This window comes from Somniosus microcephalus, chromosome 1, assembly GCF_052327205.1.
Source record: "Somniosus microcephalus isolate GS21.2 chromosome 1, FLI_Smic_1.0, whole genome shotgun sequence".
Classification (NCBI taxonomy): domain Eukaryota; kingdom Metazoa; phylum Chordata; class Chondrichthyes; order Squaliformes; family Somniosidae; genus Somniosus; species Somniosus microcephalus.
This window is the reverse complement of record NC_140987.1, coordinates 416312519-416339501: the sequence shown is the minus strand read 5'-3', so window position 1 is coordinate 416339501 and position 26983 is coordinate 416312519. Positions and strand designations below refer to the sequence as shown.

Sequence of the window (26983 nt, the reverse complement as noted above, 5' to 3'; positions counted from 1 at the left end):
GAAACACTGACCATGGTCCTGGAGCCCCTTGTCCTAAATGCTGAAGGGCAGAGGGAAACCAGTGCAGTCGATGCCAAAAGATTTGATAAATCATTGGTTAGGCTTCAGCTGGAGTACTGCATCTAATTATGGCCACTTCACATTAGAAGGGATGTCATGGCCTTGGAGAGGGTGCAGAGGAGATTTACCGCAATGATAACAGTGATGAGAGAATTCAGTTATGTGGACAGACTAGAGAATCTGGGATTGTTCTCCTTAGAGCAGAGAAAGTTGAGGGGAGATTTATTAGATGTGTTCAAAATTATTAAGGGTTTGACCGAGTAAATAAGGAGAAACTGTTTCTATTAGTAGGAGGGTCAGTAATCAGAGGATAGAGATTTAAAATAATTGGCAAAAGAATGTAGGGGCTCGCAAAATTCCCCTATTTTCCCTGAAGATTGGGAAATATTGGTCCACATCGTGGATGAAGAATTATGTGTTTTGAATTGCCTCTGGGTTGGATCAATGTTTTTAAAGCATACTCAGAGCCACGAAAGACTGCTCTGAGATGGACAGCATGTGGACAACACCGGAATCGAGGAGTTCTGTGGAAATATTCGCACACATTAAGACAGTACATTTGATTTGAATTTGTGCCCTTGAGCCTGGTCAATCACAAAAAGGTTTTAAAATGGCCGTCAGAAAGCATGGCCAAAAGACAAAGCAGCTCGTGGAGTATGTCTGTGGAAAAAGTGAGAGGATACAGTGGCAGTCTGACCTGTCAATCAAACCAGGGAGTTTCCCCTTTGTGGAGAGGCAAGGTTTGTTTACACAAAACTGCAGGATGTTTATTTACTTAAGGGATTAACCCACTTGAGACTAATGCAGAGATAATCGATTGAAACTGCTGTCTGTTGACACAGCACTTAAGGGTGGTTTCAGTCAAACCAGAATCAAAGGCTTCTGTTTACACAGAAATCCAAACCCATTCAAACGCCCTACATACACAATGAGGCACATTGAAACTGTGAAAAGGACTTTTGATATGCAACAGTTTAGGAATGGATGGGTTTGAATCACCCAATTCTGAACAATACGGCAGTTGGATCCCTTTTGTTTTAGCCCAGGCGAACTCCGGATGTGGGCGGGAGCATTTCGGCCCCAGAGTGCAGACACGTTAAAACCACCCCAACCACTTTGAATCAGCCAATCATGGCTTTCTTTTGTGTATTGGAACTTTTGGGCGCAAACTTTGCACACAGACCTTTTTCAGCACCAAACAGGAGTTGGCAGGATATAAAAGATAGCTCCTGAGAAGCTATCTCTCTCTTACTTCGCTGGACCACAGGTGAGCAGGTTTTCTGACTCCTCAGCAGGGCAACCGAGTAAGGAGTTAGGGGGTGGTAATTAAGGGGAAATTGCTAAGATTGTTTAATTAACATTGTAGTCATTAATCCCGTGTTTTTGCCATCTGCCTTCCCCCATTTAAGCAATTTTACTGTAATTACTGTGTTCGTGTGGTATAGTTTAAAATTTGATTACAGTTTCTTTAGTTTAATAAAGTTTGACTTTCTCACACCCAGACCAGTTGTCCGTTTTAATATATCATTAATTATAAGTCCTTCAGTCAGAACTGGAAGGTGGGGTAGCGATTCGAAACCGCTGTTTGAATTGGTTTACAGTGTAGCAGGCAAAGGCTGCTGACCAGGTAAATTACCGTAAACCAGTTAAAAGATGCCTCTCTACAAGAACGAGAGAGAGATAAGGAGTAACTTTTTTTTTAAACACAGCGAGTTATGATGATCTGGAATGCACTGCCTCTGCAAAGGTGGTGGAATCAGATTCAATACTAACTTTCAAAATGGAATTGGATATTTTGAAAAGGAAAATTTTGTAGAGCTATGGGGAAAGTGCAAGGGGATGGGACAAATTGGATAGCTCTTTCAAAGAACCAGCACAAGCATGATTAGCCAAATGGCCTCCTTCTGTGCTGTAAGATTCTATGAGGTAAAAATTCGGTAGTGCCCCGAAAGAGTTAGCGCCCCCGCGGCCGATTTTCCCAGGTAGCACCCAGAGAGGGAGGAGGGGCGCTACTGGAAGCGCCCCGCGTCCCTCTTGGGTCGCTACGAGCCAAAACCGTGGCACTACGCCACGGTACTACAGGCCTTCCCCTCCTTCTTAAAAGGGGAGGGGCCTGGCGCAGCGCGTCCCGGTGCCCAGCTGGGCCACCAGGGATCGGGAGTGCCAGGCTCACGGAGAGTAGCCGGCACCCTGTGGGGTGTGGGGGGGGTGCTTCATGGGGCCAGTAACAAAAATGGCCACCCGCCACCTCCCCTTTAACTAGCGCCGCCCCGGCCGCAGGTAGGCCCACCTGACCCCGGCAGACATAGCACCCATGGGCGCTACCCAATATTACAGCCGGGGTCCTGCGCACGGCGATGACATCATCGCCAGCGGCGCAGTGCCACGTGTGCTAATGGTTAGTGCCACCGCTAACCTCCCGCTGAATTTCGCAAGAGGCGTTAGCGGCACCGCACCCAGGTGCTAGTTGATTTGCGCCCCGTTAACACCCTCTTAAGGTGCTAACAGGAGGCGCAAATCAACTGAATTTAGCCCCCTATGTGTATATATACAGAAACAGAAATAATGTGCTAGTATGTAAAAAAGATATATATATAGTGCTCCTGGGACAGTTTTTCCCCATCTTAAACAGACAGAAAGTTGATGATTTTGAATGGGGGGAAATTTTAACCTAATAAAAGGGTGTGTTGGGGGCATGGGGGTAGTTAAAGTGTTAAAAATGTGAATCCTGACCTGAACCTGCCTCCAACCTGCCCAATTCCGGTTTTAATGGAGGTAGGACGGACAGCCAATCTGCTGCCAGGAGGCGGGTCGTCTATTTAAATATTATAATGAGGCTGGGAGCCTCTTCTTCAACCTCCATTTTGTATTTAACTTTACCTGATTGGGTTTTGCACACCTCGGAAGACCGAAGCTATTGCCTTCGGTCCACACCATGAACTCCGTTCCCTAGCCATCCACTCCATCCCTCTCCCTAGCATCTGTCTGAGGCCAAACCAGACTGTTCGCAACCTTGGTGCCATATTTGAACCGGAAATGAGCTTCAGACCACATATCCGTGGCAGAACTAAAACCGCCTATTTCCACCTCCGTAACATTGCCCATCTCTGCCCCTGCCTCAGCACATCTGCTGCTGAAACCCTCATCCATGCCTTTGTTACCTCTAGACTTGACTATTCCAATGCACTCCTGGCTGGCCTCGCATATTCTATCCTACGTAAACTTGAGGTAATCCAAAATTTGGCTCCTATGTCCTAATGCGCACCAAGTTCCGTTCACCCATCACCCTTGTGCTTGCTGACCTCCATTGGCTCCCAGTTAAGCAACGCCTCAATTTCAAAATTCTCATCTTGGTTTTCAAATCCTTCCGTGACCTCACCCCTTGCTAACTCTGTAATCTCGTTCAGCGCCCCCGCCAACAGAGATATCTGCGCGCCTCCCCGATTTTAATGAAATAACTGGGCACTGGATGCAATAACTGGGCACTTAGAAAACTAATAGTAAGACTGGGCAGAGTCAACATGGATTTATGAAAGGGAAATCCTGTTTAACAAACCTATTGGAGTTCTTTGAGGATGTAACGAGTGGATTAGACAAAGGCGAACCGGTAGATGTGATGTATTTGGATTTTCAGAAGGCCTTCGATAAGGTCCCACATAAGAGGTTGGTGAACAAAATGAGGGCACATGGAATTGGGGAAATATACTAGCATGGATTGAGAATTGGTTAACAGACAGAAAACAAAGAGTAGGGATAAACGGGTCCTTTTCAGGATGGCAGGCTGTGACTCGTGGAGTACCGCAAGGATCAGTGCTTAGGCCCCAGCTATTCACAATCTATATCAATGATTTGGATCAGGGGACTAAATGTTACATTCCCAAATTTGCTGATGATACAAAGCTAGGTGGCAGTTGTGAAGAGGCTTCAAGGGGATCTCGACAGGCTCCGTGAGTGAGCGAGAACATGGCAGATGGAATATAATGTGGATAAATGTGAAGTTATCCACTTTGGTAGAAAAAACAGAAAGGCAGAGTATTTCCTAAATGGTGAAAGATTGGGGAATGCAGATGCTCAAAGGGACCTGGGTGTCCTTGTACATGAGTCACTGAAAGTGAATGTACAGGTGCATTAGGAAGCCAAATGGTATGCTGGCCTTCATTACAAGGGGATTTGAGTACAGGAGTAAAGAAGTCTTATTCCAATTATATACGGCCTTGGTGAGACCACACCTGGAGTACTGTGTACAATTTTGGTCTCCTTACCTAAGGAACGAAGGGTCAGAGATTGATTCCTGGGCTGGCAGGACTGTCATATGAGAAGAGTTTGAGTAAACTAGGCCAGTATTCTCTTGAATTCAGAAGAATGAGAGGGGATTTCATTGAAGCATACAAAATTACTGCAGGGCTTGATAGGGTGGATGCTGGGAGAATGTTTCCCTTGGCTGGGGAGTCTAGAACCAGGGGCCACAACCTCCTTAAAACCTACCTCTTTGACTAAGCTTTTGGTCATCTGTCTTAATTTCTTCTTACGTGGCGTGGTGTCAATTTTTTGTCTTATAACACTCATGTGAAGTGCCTTGGGACGTTTTACTACGTTAAAGGCACAATGTAAATACAAGTTGTTGTTGTTGTCATGAAACCCACCAGCTGATGCAAAGTGACGACTGCTGGAGTCAGGAGATAAATGCCTTCACACTTACCTCCTGCATCCAGGGTCCCCACCCAACCATGAGCTGTGAACCCCCACGAGGCCTCCAATCACCCTGTCCCCCCAGGCTTCAAATCTCCTGCCACCCAACCCCTCACCAGGCCTCCCCCATCCCGGCCTCTGATCCTCCCCATGCTCCCTCCACCACCATGCTGCTCCTCCGGTCCCTGGTCTGTTCAGACACCCACAGCTTCTCCTTCAGCCAGCCAGCCCGTGATCGCGATGTTCAGACCCCACCCCGCTCCTCCGCCAACCTCTGCCCCCATACGATCCCTCCCTCCCTCCGTGCGGCCAAGTGTCACAGGTCTACCCGCCTGGATCCACTAACCTCTCAATCTGGCTGGCTGCGGGTGGGAAACAGAAGCTTCCCTTTCAACTCAAGCCCTGCCATTAAATTCGGCTGGGCCTGCGAGAAACCCGTTCTCCTGGGTTTCCCAACTACCTGATTTGCCTAACCTGTGAGGCACAAATCAACATAGAGCAAGAGTAAGGGATCTTTTCACTTAGTTTTCCTTCTAAAAATCATAAATTAGAATATTTTTAGTGCTCTCTCCTAGACTCTTCTTGTCCACGGTTACTAAATGTATTATTATACTAATATATTTCCTCTTGCATTGCTCACAAGCTGAGAATGAGTCTATGTTAATTGTGGTAGATGCAGAGGGCAAGGATCAAGGGCTGAGGCAAGGCAGGGAGTAAGCGCGGATCAAGACCCATTAGAGATTGGGTCAATCAAGGAGGACGTGGTGGGCAAGGCAAGGTGGTAGTGTGAAAAAGCATACCAGCAGTACATATTTTATTACTGTGTTACAGTATGAAACTCTTAAGTATATATTAACTCCAGTAAAAAAAGTCTTAGCTACTTTTGAGTGAGTGGAGCTCTGGAAGGAAAAGTCTTAGGCCTGAGGGCAGGCTTACCCAGGGCAGAGGCCTGGAACTTGTAATCTGACAGGCGAGACTGGAAACTAATCTGTAATGTATTAACACATGGTTTAGTACGAGCATGCTCAGTTCGCTCTGGCCTAGTAAACAAGCATCTTGACTAGCAACTCATCCTGTCTCTGTCCTTCATTTGTTCTACCCACATATATTACATTTTTGGCAACGGGGATGGGATCCCAAAGCCATTTTTAGGGATCATGGAAGGATGCGGTGTTCAATCTTCGAGTAGAAAAGTTTAAAGTGAATTTGTGACACCTAAACTGAATTTTTGCGATGTTTTACTGTTAATGCTGATGCAGAATCATCTGTGCTTCGCCTTCGCGTGTATGTATACACAGCGACAGCGGCGTTGATTCTCACAGGTAGCGTGCCGAGTCACTGTTCGACAGGATCGGGACAATCATGGCCGCACCTACGAGATTCATTGGAAGCCTCGGTGAACCATTCAGTTCTTACCTTGAGCGGATGGAGATTAAAAAATTTTTTTTTTTTTTTTTTTTTTTTTTTAAGGCCAATAACACTGTTAAGACTGAAGGTGCAGATGAGAATGTTCAAACTCAAAATAAAGTACTTTGTGAATGTAAAAAAGCAATTTTTCTAATGGAGATCAAGCCAGAAATCTACGGAATGTTGACAAACCTACTCGTGTCAGGGAAAGCGAAGGATGCGCCTTTGAAGACATTGTCAAGAAGCTTGAGGACCATTTCGAACCAAAGCCGTTAAAAATAGCAGAGAGTTATAAGTTTGATACCAGAAACCAAAAACAAAGTGAAACCATCAGTGAGTACATTGTAGCTCTTAAAAACCTGTCTTTGCATTGTAATTTTGACACATTTTTGGATCGTGCGTTGCGAGAAAAATTTGCGTGTGAACTGGTGGATGAGCGCACACAGTCCAAGTTATTGAACACTCTGAACCTAACGTTTGACACAGCATGCAAAATTGCTCTATCTATAGAGATAACGTCTAAGAATGCTAGGGATCTCCGTCCAACTCAAGTGACTAGTGCAGCTGAGGCCTACAGTCACAAAGCCACCGCCAAACCTAAAGTTGAGAGTCTGGGTCAAAAGCATGTTGGTGAAAGCAGTTCAGTGAATTGTTATCGCTGCAATGGAAATCATTCACCAGTCCTGCCAATACAGAAAAGCAAAGTGTTTTCACCGCCAGAAGCAAGGCCATATTTCAACAGCTTACAGAGCTAGATTGAACGCAGGAATTAAGAACCATTCTAATGGCAAGGCAAAGCAGCGACAACAAAAGGGAGGAATTCACAATGTTGACGTGAACGCACCTGATGTTAAGGAACTAGGCATCTACAGTATCTATACCACTAGCGGCAAGGCTAGCAGTCGTGAGAAAGACTTCCGTACAAAACTTTTGATCAATAACCAATATGTGTATCGACACGGCAGCAGACTGCTCGATCATGAGCAAGGACATATGAGAGTAAGCTTAATCAAATGTAACACCCCTATTTAAGAAAGGAGGGAGACAGAAAGCAGGAATCTATAGACCAGTTAGCCGAACATCTATCGTTGGGAAAATGCTGGAGTTCTTCATTAAGGAAGCAATAGCAGGGCATTTGGAAAATCATAATGCAGTCAAGCAGAGTCAGCATGGTTTTATGAAAGGGAAATCATGTTTAACAAATTTGCTGGAGTTCTTTGAGGAGGTAACGAGCAGGGTAGACAAAGGTGAACCAGTGGATGTGGTGTATTTGGATTTCCAGAAGGCATTCGATAAGGTGCCACATAAAAGGTTACTGCATAAGATAAGAGCTCATGGAATTGGGGGTAATATATTAGCATGGATAGAGAATTGGCTAACAAACAGAAAGCAGAGAGTCAGGATAAATGGGTCATTTTCTGGTTGGCAAACGGTAACTAGTGGGGTGCCACAGGGATTGGTGCTGGGGCCTCAACTATTTACAATTTACATTCATGACTTGGATGAAGGGACCGAGTGTAATGTAGCCATGTTTGCAGATGATAAAGATGGGTGGGAAAGCAAATTGTGCAGAGGACTCAAAGAACCTGCAAAGGGATATAGACAGGCTAGGTGAGTGGGCAAACATTTGGCAGATGGAGTATGTGGGAAAGTGCGAGGTTATACACTTTGGCAGGAAAAATAAAAAAGCAAATTATTTTTAAAATGGAGAGAGATTACAAAATGCTACAGTTCAGAGGGACCTGGGGGTCCTTGTACATGAAACACAAAAAGTTAGCATGCAGGTACAGCAAGTAATCAAAGGCAAATGGAATGTTGGCCGTTATTTCAAAGGGGTTGGAGTATAAAAGCAGGGAAGGCCTGCTACAACTGTACAGGGTATTGGTGAGACCACACCTTGAGTACTGCGTACAGTTTTGGTCTCCTTATTAAAGGAAGGATATACTTGCATTGGAGACAGTTCAGAGACGATTCACTAGGTTAATTCCAGAGATGAGGGGGTTGACTTATGAGGAAAGATTGAGCAGGCTGGGCCTATACTCATTGGAATTTAGAAGAATGAGAGGTGATCTTATTGAAACATGCAAGATACTGAGGGGGCTCGACAAGGTAGATGCAGAGAGGATGTTTCCCCTCGTGAAGAAATGTAGAACATGGGGGCACAGTTTTAGAATAAAGGGTCGCCCTTTTAGAACTGAGATGAGGAGGAATTTCTTCTCAGAGGGTCGTATATCTGTGGAATTCTCTGCCCCAGAGAGCTGTGGAGGCTGGGTCATTAAATACATTTAAGGAGGAGATAGACAGATTTTTTGCAAGATAAGGGAGTGAAGGGTTATGGGGAGCGGGCAGGGAAGTGGCTTTGAGCCCAAGATCAGCCATGATCTTATTGAATGGTGGAGCAGGCTCGAGGGGCCAAGTGGCCTATTCCTGCTCCTATTTCTTATGTTCTTACGAAGAGTACTGTAGATTAAAAACCTATTTCAGAGAATCCTAGAGACATGTGGACAAATGGAATGTACAGTTCAACACAATGGCAGTCAGTAAAGCTGCCTATTATTGTAGTGAGACACAACAACAGGCCAACCTTCATGAGCAAAGACTGGTTGAGAAAGTTAAAACTAGACTGGAAAAATATCTTCGGTGTAGATGCTTCAAAAAAGCGACTCGACACAAAGATGAACAAGTATAAAAGCATGTTCTCAGACAGTTAGGAGGGCATCACTGGGTATGACGCGCATATCCGCATCAAGTCCAATGCGAAGCTTATCTATTGTAAGGCAAGGCTGGTCCCCTAGACGTTAAAAAGTCAGGTGGAGGAAGAGCTAACGAAGCTGAGAGGGAACGGAGTTCTAGTAAAAACTGACAAAAGTGAATGGGCTACCCCGATTGTGGTAGTGCCCAAAGCAGACAAAACTGTACACTTGTGCGGTGACTACAAAGTTACTATCAACCAAGCAGTTGACAATGAGCAGTACCCGTTAACTACATTGCAAGATTTGTATTCAGCACACTCTGGGTCAAAGGTTTTCTCCAAGTTTGACCTGTCGCATGCTTATGCTCAGCTGAATGTTGACAAAGAGAGTCAGCAGTATCTCACCATGAACACACACAAGGGACTGTACTCATACACCAAGCTGCCGTATGGAGTAAAGTCCTTCCCCAAAATCTTCCAGGCTACGATGGAATAAGATTTTGCAAGGAGTTCCAAACTGCTTATACAATCAAGACAATGTGCTGATCGCAACAAGCAATGAGAAAGAAAATCTAGAAGTGTTAGATTTAGTGCTTCAAAGGTTGAATTCCCACAGTGTCAAATTGAAAAGGAGCATTTGTGCTTTTGTGCAGCCCGAGGTTGTGTACCTTGGTCTGAAAATTGATGCAAATGGTTTGCAACCAGTTAAGGAAAAGGCTAATGCTCTCACCAATGCTCCAAAGCCACAGAACGTGTCTGAGTTAAGATCTTTCCTTGGAATGGTCCAGTACTATGCACGTTTCTTACCTGAGTTAGTGACCATGTTAGCGCAATTGCACGAGCTCCTCAAGAAGGATGTCCAGTGGAAGTGGACCAAAGCGCAACAGGAAGCTTACGATGCTTATAAGAGAAGTCTCTCTTGCGATGCTCTTCTTGTGCACTAAGACACAGAGCGTGAGCTTAAGATAGCATGTGATGCTTCCAGCTACGGTGTGGGAGCTGTCATAAGCCATGTAATGGATGACAGCCAAGAGAAATCAAACACGTTCACATCACGAACCCTCACAAAGAGCGAAAGAAACTACATGCAAATTGAAAAGGAAGCACTCGCCATAGTGTTTGGAATCAAGAAATTCCAACAGTTCCTTATCGACAGAAAGTTTACCCTGATAACCGATCACAAACTGCTCCTAGCAATATTGGCGCCCAAATCTGCCATCCCTGCAATGGCCGCATCAAGAATGCAACGTTGGGCAGTGTTGTTGTCACAATATGACTACACGATTGAATATCACACTTCAAAGCAAAGCGTAATCGCAGATGCCTTGTCCAGGTTGCCACATGAAGACTCCTGTGATGAGAGTGAAGGTGAGATTTTCACGCCAGGTGCAGTTGACAAAGACTTTCCTGTGAATGCAACTGAGATTGCAAATGAGACTCAAAAGGACTCCGTACTGAAAAGGGTTTAGGAAAACACCTTGAATGGATGGACTGATCAGTGCTGAAACCATTCCATAACCGCCATACTGAATTGTCTTGTGAGCAAGGTTGTATCAAGTGGGGAAACAGAGCGGTGGTACCTACTTCTTTGAGAAATAGAATTCTGGCCGAACTTCATACTGAACATCCATCTTGAATCACTTGTCAGCAAAGTGGATTGAAGTGAAACATTTAGGGGGCGATTTTCTCACTGGAGGTGGGTTTCAGTTTAGGTGGGTTTGAAACCCGCCTCCACTAATAGTTTTCAAAAATTTGCGATTTTCCCATGATTGGCCACTTGATTTCAGAGGTGTGAGATGCCCTTGGTCAATTATTGTTTTGGGACTGAAACTCGCCTCTGTTGACAACACTTTTCCAGCCTGATTTTATGGCTTCTTGCTCCCTTGGCTCATTCCACAGGATTTCCGCCTATCCTGCACCACCTGCAACATATTTTGAGAAACCACTATGTCCAATTCCAATGCAAGGGTCTCCTTGAGGCTCTCGGATGAGGTGCTGCAAAAGTTGTTTGAAGGGGTGACAGCTAGCATGGAGGTGCTCTTCCATTCATCTCGGAGGAAGAGGCCTGCCAAAGAAACCTCTGTGGGTACAGTTGGCAAGGGGTATAACCTCCAGATCTGTGTGCAGAATGGGAGAATGTTTCTGTGTATTGATGAAATGCCATCCCTGTTGGAAAGCATTAAAATGATTTGAAGCCAAAATGTTGGCGTTATGGTATCTGTTCTTTCGCCTTAGGCAGCTCCACATTGCGAGCACCGCCACACTTGCATTGTCAGGTTGGTGGCCTGAGTGAAAGGAGGCCGGAGAGTCATGTCCATTGTCAATGATGTCCTAGGATGGAGCCAAGGACATATGCCAACTTGGGCAACCTATGCAAACCTGGCCAGGATAAGTTCATCCCTTGCATCCTGGGCAGCCATGTGCTTGTGTGCTGCTGCTGGTCGATACACCGGCGCTCTGACCTCCTCCTGCTCCTGCTCCTCCTCCTCCTCCTGCTCCTCCTCCTGCAGATTCTCCTCCTCCTCCTCAGCCTCCTTATCCTCCTCAGCCTCATCTGAGGAGGGCTGGAACTGAGCCACTTGCTCATCAGGAAGCTGCAAGCCATGACACTGTGCAATGTTGTGCAGTGTACAGCAGACCACGACCATTCTGGAGACCCTGTATGGTGTATACTGCAGGGCTCCACCTGATCGGTCAAGGCAACGGAAGCGCATCTTCAACAACCCAATGGTTTGCTCGATGATGGACCTGGTTGAAATGTGGCTGGCGTTGTAGCGCTCTTCAGCCTCATTAGCTGGCCTCCTGATCGGCATCATTAGCCACTTCTTCAGGGGATAGCCTTTGTCACCAAGGAGCCATCCATTAAGTTGGTTTGGTGGATTGAAAAGCGGAGGAACACTAGAGTGCCGAAGGATGAAAGAGTCATGGCAACTTCCACAGAACTTGGTGCAAACATGCAAAAACTTCTTCTTGTGGTTACACACCAGCTGAACGTTGAGGGAGTGGAAGCCCTTTCGGTTGACAAAGATAGCTGGGTTGTGATGGGGTGCCCTAAGGGCCACATATGTGCAGTGTATGACGCCCTGCACCATTGGCATGCCTGCCATATTTGCAAAGCCAACCGAACGCACGGTTATACTTGCTTGATCCCTTGAGAACTGGATGTAATTGTGCGCCTTTGCGAAAAGGGCATCGGTAACCTGCGTGATGCAACTGTGGACGGCTGACTGGAAGATGCCGCTGATGATCCCTGGAAGAAGCCTGAGGCAAAGAAGTTGAGTGCGGTGGTGACTTTGACAGCCACCGGCAAGGAGTATCCATCTGTTCCTCTGGGCACCAGGTCTTGCTGCAGCAGGCTGCAGATCTCTCGGACAACCTCTCGTGAAAGTCTCAGCCTTCTTTGGCACTGCTGCTCACTCATGTTGAGGTAGCTCATCCTTTGTCTGTAAACCCTCTGTCAGGGGTATCTCCTGCGTCGAGGTTCCTCGATGCGCTGGTGCCTTCTGCCCTGTGCAGCATCAGGTGGTTGAGCAGGAGGTTGGGGCTGCTGCTGATGTTGCTTCTGAGTGCCTGAGCAGGAGGTTGGAGCTCCTGTTGATGTTGCTGCTGAGCTGCCTGAGCAGGAGTTTGGGGCTCCTGCTGGTGTTGCTCCCAAGCTGCCTGGTTCTGTTGCTGCCCTGGATGGTCCTCATCCTCATCTGAGGTCCATGCAGAAAGAAAACAAATGGTCCCCATGCTGCTTGCCTTTGAGGAAGCGCTCATTGCAAGCGGGGAGAGGGTCTTCCAAGGAGGTCCCACAGTTGATGGAGTTAAGCTGCAGCACCTCCGACTTCAGAAGGCCTTCTAAAAGTGCTCAGAGACCTTGTAAAGCCAAGGGCTGGCACCTGCAAGTAATCCTTGCTGCAATAAACGATGTCTCGTTAGACCTGCAGCTGTGAGGAGGCCACCCACGAGTCAACCCGCTGGTTTACCTGGCGTGGTTCAGGAGGTGCGTGGAGCACGCCAAAATCATCGAAAAATCACGAGGGCCTCTCAAAATAGGCTTAGGGAAGCCCTTAATGAGCATTTAATGATGAAAAGTATCATTATGGCCAGCTGGAGGCAGGACCGTTTCCCGACCTCCAAAATCGGCACCGGCAAAATCCCGCGGAGGCGGGTTCCAAACCTGACCTCATTGAATCCGATTTTCCCATCTTTCCCGCCTCCAAACCCGCCTCCTCTGACGGCAGAAATTCGCCCCCATAGGTTCGAACAAATCTGAGATAGAAACAGGATCATCTTCGAGTTCCGAACCAAAACAAAACAGCCCGTAAATTGGTTCAACACCAAAACTTTTTGTAAGGAGATCAGGAAGGCTCCGCAAACCTGTTATTAAACTGGATTTGAAGTTCATTTGTAGCATTTGCAGTTGATATAAAAGAAAAAAAAACAGGCGTTTTTGTTATGTGGTACATGTAATGCTGGGAAAGGAACCATAGTTTTGTTGTATTTGAGAGGGGAATGCATACACTTTTTTTTAAAAAGGGGAAAGCAGTGTAATGTATTATCACGTGGTTTAGTATGAGCATGCTCAATTCACTTTGGCCTAGTAAACAAGCACCTTGATTAGCAACTCATCGTGCCTCTGTCCTTCATTTGCTCTACCCACATATATTACATAATCGATATTGATGGCTGCAGAGACACTGGGCAAGGTGGCAGCCACCATGTACTGCATCTTGCATCTGTTAAGCAACAATGGATCAATGGCTATGTGATTAGTACAGACCAATCAGGTTGGATAATGAATGGACAGACTTGACAGTACACTCAAAATTTTACTTAGTGTCAAAACTGTTGCTATCTGTGGAATTTGAGCAAATGAGATATATTACACAATTGATAGTGATAATAACTCAAATTACGAAGGTATATAGAACTTCCATTTATATGGCACCATTAATATAGAAAAACTTCCAAAGGTGCTTCATAGAAGCATAATCAGACAAAAATCTACACCGAGCCAAAGAGGGGTGACTAAAACCTTTGTCTAAGAGGCAGGTTTTGAGGTGGGTCCTAAAGGAGGAGAGGGAGATGGAGAGATTTAGGGGGGAATTTTCCCAGCCCTGGGGAGGCGGGACTGCTGGGAAAATGGCAGAAACTGGGAGCGGGTACCGACCCCACTCCCGCCTCCAGCACGTCTCCATTGAGAAAATCCTGCCTTTAGTGAGGGAATTCCAAAGCTTAGGGCCTAGATGGCTGAAGGGAGTGAGGATGCACTCGAGGCTAGAGTTGGAGCAATGTACCATCTGGTACACTTCTTTATCAGGAAGTTAAAAATAACTCGATGAAAACTAGATTAAAAATAAATTACGCCTTTCTGTGACCTAGGCCAGAGTTGGACCCTATTTACTGATGTCATTGACCCAAGTGCATCAATGCAATGATTACATTTTTAAACAATGTTAATAGTCATTATTTAATATTGTTAATGCTAGAAATAAACAAAATAAAACAAGATGAGAAACTGTCGATTTTGTTTGAAAAAAAATACATTGAGATGTCCAGCAATTAATTGATGTGCAACTCCAGGATTTTCAGATAGTCAGAGGCAGCACCAGGTGATTTGTACTTCTGCAGAACCTAGATTTTCAAAATCCCATACATACAGAAATGATGTTTCGTGCCACCACAATCTTGTGCAATTTACAATATTTGAAAAGTTTGTGCTGTGAAATGTTTCTTAAAACTCTTGAAAAGATAAGTGACAAGATTTTCTACTTCCAAGCAAATGTGCATTTTTAAATATGTACAGTCTGCACTTGTAACCCACCATTATGGCAAAATTGTGCACAAATTATTCATAAGGGTGCGATACTTTGCCTGAAGTGACAATGTCATAGCTGATGACAGTATATTACCAAAATGATTAGACTGTGCTATTGAAGACAGATCATACATTCAAAATGGTAGATTAAATCAATTTTCAGTCTTTTAAGATTCAGAAGATCAAATCTAGTGTTATGAATAGTCTGCTACAACTAATCAACAAACACAGCATAAACTGTGACCTCACACTCAACTCCATGGAAAATTAAATCAGTATGAATAATATTAACAATTTTAGAATTATTATTTTAAATAATTTGTTGGTCCATTTTGATTGAAAATTGACAATTCAATATCATCAGCCATTCTTTCAGAATGATTGAGGTTATGGTCAAGTTTTTATAACTGGCAAAGTGCATCACAAGGGATTGTTTAGGCTGTATTTATTTAGTTTGAATGGAACAATCATGCAGCATACTAATCAGTAAGGAGAATTAAAGGCTATTGTGAAAAAATCATTAAAGCCATTAGCTGAATGCATGGCTGCAGTTAAAAAAAAAAGGCAAACCAAGGTTATCTTAGCAAAAGCATATACTGTAGTACAAATCAGAACGAGATTCTTTTATCTGCTATTTTAACATAGATATTAACTATTTAATTTTAGAATAATACTCACAATGGTTGAGTTTATGCTACTGACGAGGAGCCTTGCCCGCTGACTGCACAGAAATAAATTGTTGGCGTGTTACCCATGATATCCCAATCATTAAAATTAATAGATAGAAAATCATGGGCAGTATCTTCTTAATTTCCTGATATACACAGTGAGTGGGCAAATGTCTAGTGCTGGTAGCCTACATCATAAAATTAGCCCTGCAGTGTCAGCTTGGCTCGGTTGGTTGCATTCTTGCCTCTCAATCAGAAGGTTGTGGTTTCAAGCTTTCTCCTCCTGCCTCCCCAACAACCAAAGCCCCCCCCCGCCTCGTCCTCAGAACTAAATAAGCTTTAGTGAACCATGAGTGCAACACGAAGTGAATGTTGCACCGGTCAGAGGTGCCATCCTTTGGATGAGAAGTTAAACTGAGGCCCTGCCTACCTGTTCCTCTGGTTCAGGTGCATATTAAAAATCTCACAGGCGCTATTTGAATAACAGCAGATCATCACTTGGAGTCCTGGCCATCATTCCTCTCTCAACCGACACCACAAAAATTTAATTAACTGGTCTTCTATCTCATTGATGTTTGTTGTATGCAAAAATTGCTTCTGTGCTTGTCATAATAACAGTGACTGCACTTCAAAGTAATTTATTTCATGCAAATTGGTATTTTGGGATGTTTCTGATAGATGCGATAAGGTGTTATATAAATGCAAATTCTTTCTTTCTGTATGAACAGGGTAATTTCAAGTCACAATCTTGTTACAATATAAAAACTTACATTCCTATCAACATTCATAGGAAAAGAAGGTGGCCATTCAGCCCCACAGGCCTGTTCCACCATTCAATCAGATCCTGGCTAATCTGTACCTCAACTCCACTTACCTGCTTTTGATCCAGATCCCTTGACTAACAAAAATCTATCGATCTCAGTTTTGACAATTTCAACTGACCATAGTCTTTTGGGGAGAAAGTTCTAGATTTCCGCTACCCTTTATGTGGAAAAAGTGCTTTCTGATATCATACCCGAATAGCCTAGCTCTAATTTTCAGATTGTGCCCCCTTGTGCTGGATTCACTCACTGGAGGAAATAGCTTCTCCGTATTTACCCTATCAAGGACTTTATCATTTTAAACACCTCAATTAGATTGCCCCTCAAACTTCTAAACTCAATGGAACACAAGCCGAGTTTCTGCAAACTGTCTCCATGATTTAACCCTTCACGCCCTGATATTACTCCTTACATAGAGAAAAAATGTCTTCCAATGTTTTATATTGAAGAAGAAAAATGGTGGAGCATAGAACAGGAGTAGGCCATTTAGCCTCTTGAGCCTGTTCTGCCATTTAATGAAATCATGCCTGATCTGTGACCTAACTCCATATACCCGCCTTTGCCCCATATCTCTTAATACCTTTGGTTAACAAAAATCTATCAATCTCAGATTTAAAATTAACAATTGACCTCACATCAATTGCTGTTTGTGGAAGAGCATTTCAAACTTCTACCACCCTTTGCGTATAGAAGTGTTTCCTGACTTCACTCCTGATAGGTCTGACTCTAATTTTTAGACTATGCCCTGTAGTCCTAATCTCCCCAACCAGTAGAAATAGTTTCTGTCTATCTACCCTATCAGTTCCACATAATATCTTGAAACCTTTGATCAAATCACTCCTTAACCTTCTAAATTCCAGGGAATACAACCCTAGTTTGTGTAATCTTGCCTTGTAATTTAATCCTTGAAGTCCGATATCATTCAGGTAAACCTACGCGGCACTCCCTCCAAGGTCAATATATCCTTCCTAAGGTGTGGTGCCCAGAACTGCTCCCAGTACTCCAGGTGTGGTCTAACCAGGGCTTTGTATAGCTGTAGTATAACTTCTACCCCTTGTATTCTAGTCCTCTAGATATAAAGGCCAGCATTCCATTAGCCTTTTTGATTATTTTCTTTACCTGTCCATAACATTTTAATGATCTATATATATGGACCCCCAAGCCTCTTTGGACCTCCATTTTTTCTAGCTTTTCACCATTTAGAAAGTACCCTGTTCTATCCTTTTTAGGTCCAAAGTGGATGACTTCACATTTTCCTACATTGAAATCCATTTGCCAGAGTTTTGCTCATTCACTTAAGCTATTAATATCTCTTTGTAATTTTACTGCTTACAATGCCACCTAACTTTGTGTCAATGGCAAACTGGGATATGTGGCTTACTATCTCATCATTTAAGTCATTAATAAATATGGTGAATAGTTGAGGCCCCAAAACAGATCCTTGCGGGACACACTAGTCACATCCTGCCAATTAGAGTACCTGCCCATTATCCCTACTGCCGCTGTGTCAATTTCCTAACCAGGTTAATAATTTACCTTCAATTCCATGAGCTTCAATTTTAGCAAATGCCTTCTGGAAGTCCATATAAATAATATCCATAGACATTCCCCTGTCCACTACTTTAGTCACCTCTTCAAAAGATTCAATCAGGTTCATCAGGCATGACCTACCCTCTGATCAGCTGTAAATTTTCAGGGTGTTCATTCACTATCCTTAATTATAGACTCTAGTACTTTCCCAACAACAGATGCTAGGCAAACTGGTCTATAATTCTCTGGTTTCCCTCGCTCACCTTTCTTATATAGCGGAGTGATGTGCAATTTTCCAATCTAAAGAAGCGGTTCCTGAATCGAGAGAACTCTGGAAGATTATAGTTAGGGTATCTGCAATGTTCTCACCTACTTCATTTAAAACCCTGGGATGGAAACCATCTAGTTCTGGGGATTTGTCACTCTTTAGTGTCATTATTTTGCTTATGTTAATTTTTGGTGAGTCCCTGTTCCTGATTTAATATTAGTTTCCTTGGGATGTCCAGCATGCTATCCTCTTCCTCTGCTGTAAATACTGACGCAAAGTAATTATTCAACATGTCTGCCATTTCCTTATTTTCATTGACAATATCACCATTATCAGTTTTCAAGGGGCCAACATTGCTCCTGACCACCCTCTTCTTCCTAATATAATTGTAAACATTTTGTGTTGATTTTGATATCCTTTGCAAGTTTGTTGCCAGCCTCCCTTTTTTGTAGCTCTTACTATCTGTTTTGTCACACTAAGCAGGAGGACATTAAACAGGAGGGAAAATTAGAAAATAGAAAAGGTGGAGCATAGCGAAGATATAGTTAATGAGTAATATTTTGAGGAGCAAGGAGTAAAGTGGAAAGTTGGAGGGATCTAAAGTGGAACTCCAGAGAGCAGGGGCATAATGGCTGAAAGAGGGGTCACCTGATGGTTGAATGGAAGAAACAAAGAAAATTAAGTAATGCAGTGTCTGGCCAAGAATATATAGCTGGAAGGGCACACTAAATTAGGATGAGACAAGGCCCTGAAGAGATTTGAAAGCCAGGCTGATGAACTGGACGTCAATTCACTGGGGCACAGGGAGCCACTGGAGCTTGGAAAGTAAAGAGATTGTTGGACATTATGGGGGTGAGTACACTGGCTGTAGAATTTTAAATGAGTTGTAATTTCAGGAGGTGAAGACAAGGAGAACAGCTTGAGGAACATTAGAGAGATCAAGACTCATGATGATAAAGGCATGGATTAGGATTTCAACAGTACTAAGAGAGGGATAGGAGCAGAAGTACCAATGTATTGAAGCTGGGAGAACGTGGTCTTGGTAACAGAATGGATTTGGGGGAATAGCCTCAATTTGGGATCAAGCAGTAGGCTGAGATTCCATATTCCCTGACTCAGCCTGAGATAGTTCTGGAGTCAAGGTCAGAAGCATGTAGGTGCTGATGGGAGCTAAAGAAGAGAGCTTTGGTTTAGCTGACATTAAGGTTTTGCTCATCCACATTGTAATGTCAGAGAGATAGTTAGAGGGGGTAGCAACAGCCTTTGGATCAATGTAGTCGGCAAAAAAACAATAGTTGTTTAGAGTGCTGTGTGCAGCCTTGGTCATAATATTTTAGGAAGGATATTATCCTTGACAAGGTGCAACTTGGGGTAATCAACATGATATTGGATCTTCAGAATCTAATTTATGTGGGAAAAATTAAGGATGTTATTCTCACTGAAAATCAGACTTCAAAGTAACCTCATAGAAGCTTTCAAAATTGTGAATGGAATTAATAACATTGATCCAAATAACTTGTTCATATGGCAAAGGGTTCACAAACTGGGGGGGGGGCATAATTCTAAAATATTGATATCAGCAGCAAGCAGAGAATTCAGGTAAAACTATTTCACACAACAGGGCTAAATTCCTGATTGCAATTTTTGGCATACAGATTTATAGGTTCACCCAAGTTCTTGTGTGCAATTCTAATACAGTTATTCATGCATTTATTTTGTTCACATAAGAACAGTTTTTGCTCTTCGAAGAATTTTATTTTGTTGTTGTTGACTTCTGACACGATAAAGCACCATATAAATCCAGGTTTTTATTTCAAAGGGTAATACAATAAGGGACAATTTTTGAATTTGCATTTCTGTTGGCAATTGCAAGTATGCTCCCCATGATTTTCCATCCATTAATTTTAATGGTTAGAAAACTGTGGGAAGCATGCCTGCAATTTTCTGATATTCAATGCTGTTGGGAGGTTCGACACTGGAAACGTGCATTTGAAAATCAGTCCCATGGAGTAAGTTACCAGGAAAAGCCATTGAAACACATGGTATGAATGAGTTACACATACAATTATGGGGGAGAAATTCAGCATGTGAGCACCCCCAGTTAGTGCCTGGCAGGGGCGCCAATAGGGTGCTCAGGCAGTAGCGCTGCGGTGGGGCAAATCCCGCGCCGCACGGCAACTTCGCCGGCCCCGTAGCGCCGGCGATAACAGTTAGTCCCTCGGCACCTTTCACAATGTAGATCGTGATGCCAGCGAGCGTACAACACCCCCTGCCTTACCGCCTCGCGCCGACAGCACCAGGGAGTGGAGGCATGAACCAGCCAGCTGGCAGGGCGCTACTTAAAGGGATGCGCCCCAGCTGTCAAGGAACCTCCATTCCAAAGGTCAGTTATGAGTGGCGGAGAGCGCAGGATGCATCTGCAGCCAAATAAAGGCTGCTTAGTCCCTGGAGTGTTGCGGGCAGTCAAAGGACTTTGCATTTCATCCCACAGCATATCGCTGTTCTGCACTCCCCAGATCATTGGGGGCTGGTGTGCAGACTCCAGTGACCCTCCCCTTTAATGGCTGGAAGACGCCTGCGCCAATGCTCACTCCCGATTGCACAACACCTGAAATTCGTTATCAATTGGAGCCTAACGCCACTCACCTATGCCATTAGTGGCTGAATTAGCGCTCCCTGCATTCTTTGAGTGCTGAGACTGAATTTAGTGGGCAGTGAGCTTGATTAGTGCCTGGCGCTAAACTTCCAACTTCTCAAAAGTTAGTGCCCCAACCAGGGCGATACCAAATTGATAACCCAAAGTTTCTAAAGAAATATGGAATTGAGCTATATGGTGGGAAGGTGCATTGAGGTCAATCAAAAAGGGGTAGATTAAATTTCTGCTTTGTTTTCCTAAAACCTATGTTGTTTAGAGAAGGAGCCTTTGGTCAGTGACTTAAAGACAAATGAAACATTTCTGTTAAGCATAATTTGAATATGTAATTGAGGATAACTTACCTATCACCGAAGTAAGCACAAAGACCTGTTCCATCTTCTTCCCATCATTGTAGAAGGCAAAATGCCAAATTCCTGGATCCACATATTCAATGAACCCTGCCTCCTGAAGGGTCATCAGGATCAAATTCTGAGGTGTGTGTTTTGATTTGTCTGGAGTTTTGGTCTCCTGTTTAATCAATTGCTTGCCATCCAGGAGTTTCACAAAATCAAACTGTGAAGGGACAGGGTAAATCAAATTAATTTGACAATATTCTTCATTCTTCACAATTAATAATGTCTAGGGATTGTAGATGCACAACTTTCCTTAGTTTCTGTTCTGTGGTCAGGTTTGGCTTAATTTAATACATTTCATCAACTGCAAGCAAGACATTTCTACTGATGGCTCGAGCAATGAGACTTGCAGACCATCTGTGATGAGTATCATTATTTCTCCATTAGGTCCTCCAGGTGGAACCATTCCACCTCACGGATAAGTGATATTCTATTCATCCCTTTTGTCCTGTGATAATTGTGCCTCCTGTCAATTCATTTACATTAGTATTGTTAACAAAGATTCTGTGATGCTTTTAGTGATGAAGAATGTTTACGGTGGGCAGGCATATTAGAACTGGGAAAAAAATATATTAATTTTCCTGTAGGTTTAAGATTCCTTTGATAGTACGTCATACTCAATAATCTTTATCTACTTCAGCTATATGTAGGTACGGTAGTGTAGTGATAATGTTACTGGACTAGTAATCCAGAGGCCTGGACTAGTCATTCCAGAAAACGCGAGTCCAAATCCCACCAAGGCAGTTTGAGAATTTGAATTCAGCTTAAAATCTCTGGAAATAAAAAGCTCGTATCAGTAAAAGTGACCAGGAAGCTATCTGACTGTCGTAAACTGGTTCAGTAATGTTCTTTAAGGAAGGAAACCTGCCATCCTTATCCGTTCTGGCCTATGCGTGCCTGCATTCCCACATCAATGTGGTTGACGCATAACTGTCCTCTAAAGTGGCCATTCAGCTGTATCGAACCACAACAAAGAATACTACACAAATTGCAATGGTTCAAGAAGGTGGTCCAACACCACCATCTCAGGGAAGCTAGTGATGGGAAATAAATGCCAGCCTTGTTCGTGACGCCAACATTCCAAGAATTACAATTTTTTTTTTAATTGAATGAAAAAAATATTAAATTTCCTCATCAACAAGTTACTTCTCAACTTTGGCAACCCATTCTGTGGAGGGGAACTTGCTCAGATAACATTCTTAGTGCATTGTTGAATGCTGCTGAACCTGATCACATAAATACAAGGTTACATTCACTTGTACCTACTTGTATCTTGTTGGCTGGTGTCAATTAAAGCTATACCAGTACCTGTGTGTGTGTGGGTGGAAGGTTCCGTCGACCATAAATCCCCAATAAGGCATCTTTTGCCAAAGACACATTAAATTTCAGATAGAGGGGGTGCTCTGTGGTGACTTGAAACCGCCAGAACAGACCCGGTGGGATGGCCTGCATGACTTGCATTCCAATATCCACTTCTCCAGTGTCAATGGCTCTGCCTCGTTGAAATACATTCACAGTTTTTCCTGAAAAAAATACACAACAGGAAATGTTTACATTGGGAATAATTTTACAGCAGAAAGTGGATTCTTTATTGGAAAGTTCTATTTATCAATTTCATTCCCATTTGCGCTAAAGTGGAATCACTTCAGAACTATATTGTACTAAACTGTTCTTGGTCAGGTACAGAACGGATGAATCAAACACAACTTTGGATCAGAAATCTTTCAATGCACCAACAGATTTCCCCTCTCTTATTTTCTCTCCAATTGTCTCTGCTGCCCCAAAGCCATTGATTCCCTCCCAGGTGTAAGAATCCATGGAGAGTAATCCTCCAGTATCTGGCCCAAGTGCCATTACTTATGTATGACTGTGAATGTTGGCAAGCCTGATCTTATCCTCACCCTGACATCTGCACATGAACTCTTCCAGTAAGGGCAGCTATGTGAGCAGGAGTGGGAACCCTGACCAATTTCCCTTCCCTAATCACAATGCACGCAAGTCAGTTGTAGGGCTCCTAATGTTGCCCTGCCTGAGATCAACTAATTCAGTGAAAACCAGTAATTACATTTAGAAACTTCTTCCTTTTGATCAATATAACTCAGGGCTGTAGACCTTACCACAGAACATTTGTGATGGCTAGAGGTTTCAATTTTCTACATTTTCGGTATCAGACCATTCAGAACTGATAGTGAAACATTTCACATTCAATTCAACTCTATACAGTGCACCTATATTCAGTGGGAAGTAAATTTATTTAGAAAAAGAGATAATTACTTGAATTAATACATTTTAGGAAACACTTAAGGCTGAATCTTCTCAGGCGGGCTGTGTAGGCGGGGAAGGGGGCGAAGTTTCTGTTGGGAAACCTGGAAGTTCAGGTTTCCTTGCATGCTGTGGAGTTTTGACACCATAGCGTGTGTAGTTTAACTTTGACAGATTCCCCACCCAGAGGTCAGGCTGAATGATAGGCTTGACTTCCAGTCGGGCGGGGAGCACTCACATTCCCCCAGGTAGGGAGCCTGCAGTGGCTACTGGGATGAGCATGAAGGGGTGGGGAGAGAGCTTGGGGGGCTGGGGAGAAGCATTTACCTTCTCCCTGAAGCTGTCTTCACCTCCCTTCAGCTGTTGGGTTTCCCGAAGCTTGGGAAACATAGCCGGCCAGGGTTAAACCTGCAAAGCAGGTTAAGTCAGAGGTTGCCAGCTTCATTAAAATATGAAGCCTCCTGGGAGTGGGTTGGCTGCCCGCCTCTTGTCCCGCCTCTGTTAAACCCAGAAGTGGGCGGGTTGGAGTCAGGTTTGAGATTTTTAAAATTTTAACAGCTCACCAGACCCCCAATCCACCCATTTTTGCAAGTTAAGGGGGTGATTTTACCAGCCCTGGGGAGGCGGGTATGGGGGCGGGTGCCCAACCCACCTCCATGCCATCTTCTCAGGAGGCGGATAGCCGTCCCGCGCCGGGTCCCGTCTCCTTGGAGGTGGGATGAGATTAAAGCCTATTAACTACCTGTGAACAGGTAGTGAACAGGCAGAAAATAGGATTATCCCCTTTTTGCCCTCACAAGTACGGGCTTCCCGAAGGCTCCAAAACACGCCAGCTCAGCTCAGCGAGTATTGGGTCTGCAGGGGTTGGGGGGGGGGGTGCAAATGTGTGGTGTGAAGGTAAGTGATGGGTGCAAGAGTGTAGAGGTGAGTATCTGAGGTAAGTGCAAAGTGTTTTTAAAAAGTGCACTTACCTTTGTTTCTTCCTGCAGGCTTCAGTCGGTGTGTATGCGGAGAGTCTCAGACCTCCGCGTTGGGATTGACAGGTGGCCGTTGCATTCACAGATACAACCATCTCATTTCTACAAAAGAAAGAAGTTTGATGGGGTCTTGTATTCAAGACCTCATCAAACTGCAGAGAATGTCACTGATTGACAGCTTCACAGAGCCGTCAAATGATGACAATGCATCTGTCAAAAAGTTTTGACAGATGAAACGTCATGAAACGTGCTCTGCAACTGGCTTTCCCTTGATTGGCCTGCTAAGCCCGCTGGGCGGGCTTAACAAGGTCAATCAAGGGAAAATAGCGTGGGTTGGCCACAAACCGATGGAGGTGGGACAGCAACCCGACAAGCAGCAGTCCCACCTCCAACGCGCCCCCAGTCACAAAATCGCCCCCTTAGATTCAACCCTTCAAGACTGCAGCTTGACAGAGATGAAACATTTCCCTATTTATTCACAGTTAAAAAACAATCACCAGTGGCAGTTGGACATGGTTAAAACTAGGTTTAGAGATTGTTCTAAATTTAGCAGCCTTAACTCTGAATTTCTAACAGTATCAACTGTACCATATTCAACTCACTCTGTACAGACTCAGCTTGCAATACAAAATAATACGCAATGTAGGAGCTAGCCTGAGGATGGAAACATTCATTTCACTTGAGGCTTATTTACTGTCCATCACTGCTCATTTCCAACAATCCCACCATTTAATGTTTCTGTTCTCTCAAATTTCCAGCACTGAGTTAGGTTGCCAGGCCACTTAAAAGAGATAAAAGATCTATGATGGGTTTTTTCTCATCCAGATACAGCTGACTCACTCCCTTCAAAAATAAAGTACGAGTTAGTCATAAGAATCTTTAGGGGAACATTTCCTCTGTGTGCTAATTGTGAGGAAATCATAAACATGTAGAACCTTGATTATCTGAACTCTCATTATGCAAACCTAACATTATCCACCGGAATTTCCGTGGGACTTCGGGCTTTGTTTTATGTTAACCAGGCAAAAATACAGCTGACTGTTGTAAATTTATTTTCTGCAGGCTCTGGGATCTTGATCCAGCAGGATAAGCAGTTGTTATCTGAACGCCCAGTACCTGGTACCATTTACTATCCATGCAGCTCTGATTTAGCTTTGTGTCAGATAATCAGTGGGCGTCAGGCTGCCAGAACTCTGTCCAAGAATATCTCATTTCTAAATTGGAAAATGGTGAGTGTTATCTGCACATGCTGGGAACTTGATGACTTGGTAATCTAAATTGACCAATCTGAAACTAAGGACTTACTTTGCCAGTATGGGAGTACTCTTCATTATCTGCCAATCTCCATTATCTTCGGGGGCTGGGGGGTGGAGGTAAGTCAATTTCATGATGACAGATTAGCAAGCTTCCACATTACGATTTTACTACAAATAGACAACCGAGGAATCCTTCTCCTTCAGTTTATTTTCAAATTTACTGCATAATTTATCCCTTACGTGAATGAATAACTAACACACAGGTCTCAGTAAGGTAGGCTGACATTGATAATCAACCTAGTCTATCGCTATGATGCTAACTGTTAAATTGTTTATATTTTAGAAGGTATGATCTTAGGATTCATTAATGTAATTGAACCTGTTAAACAACAGCAACTTAGCTGTGAAACAGCTACGCTTGCCCATTATGGTTTGTTCCTTTTATCTTTTTGTTGGTGTATAAGCCTGGAAATTATGTTATGCAATATTATTATGTGAACATTCACATTTCTCCAGAGACACTGTAATTGGCATCAATCAACCTGGGGTAGAGAGGAGAATTTTTTTTTTTCCACGATTCTTGTTCCTGACTATTGTCCATTTACCATGAGTGCCAATGTGTTGGCATCAGATAAAGACATGGTCCCGTTTCATAGGATGACTGTCACCTATGGAAACATCCCTCAGCAAGGAATCAACACCTCCAGACGAGGAACAGGAGAAAGAAAATTTGAGGAAACAACTTCCAATTTCATATAGTATTAATTCAGAAAACAAAACCAGGTTGAAATTGAGAAGTTAAAAAGGTAGTTCGTAAATACTGTGGGAACAAGAGCAGGTCAGAGGCTAGGTATTCTGCGGCGAGTGTCTCACCTCCTGACTCCCCAAAGCCTTTCCACCATCTACAAGGCACAAGTCAGGAGTGTGATGGAATACTCTCCACTTGCCTGGATGAGCGCAGCTCCAAAAACACTCAAGAAGCTCGACACCATCCAAGACAAAGCAACCTGCTTGATTGGCACCCCATCCACCGCCTGAAACATTTACTCCCTCCACCACTGGCGTACCATGGCTGCAGTGTGTAGTATCTACAAGATGCACTGCAGCAACACACCAAGGCTTCTTTGGCAGCACCTCCCAAACCCGCAACCTCTACCACCTAGAAGGTCAAGGGCAGCAGGCGCATGGGAACATCACCACCTCGAAGTTCCCCTCCAAGTCACACACCATTCTAACTTGGAAGTATATCGCTGTTCCTTCATTGTCACTGGGTTAAAATCCTGGAACTCCCTCCCTAACAAGCACTGTGGGAGTACCTTCACCACACGGACTGCAGCAGTTCAAGAAGGCGGCTCACCACCACCTTCTCAAGGGCAACTAAGGATGGGCAATAAATGCTGGCTTTGCCAGCAACGCCCTGATCCCATAAACAAATAAAAAAAAAGTTCAATTAATTCCACTGAAAATAAACATGCCACTCTGCAACGGTGACAAATTTT

The 26983-nt window shown here is 43.9% G+C and overlaps 1 protein-coding gene across 5 annotated transcripts in view; it reads right to left on the bottom strand.

Annotated features, from left to right (window-relative positions):
- tenm1 (teneurin transmembrane protein 1) overlaps window positions 1-26983 on the bottom strand; it is a 1268320-nt gene that overhangs the window by 284787 nt on the left and 956550 nt on the right. For all 5 annotated transcript variants that reach the window (XM_085999260.1, XM_085999278.1, XM_085999249.1 and 2 more), the window contains exons 7-8: window positions 22298-22512; window positions 20939-21149 (exon numbers count right to left, since the gene is read on the bottom strand). In XM_085999260.1, the coding sequence (XP_085855386.1) occupies window positions 20939-21149; window positions 22298-22512 (426 nt within the window). The remainder of the gene's footprint in view (window positions 1-20938; window positions 21150-22297; window positions 22513-26983) is intronic.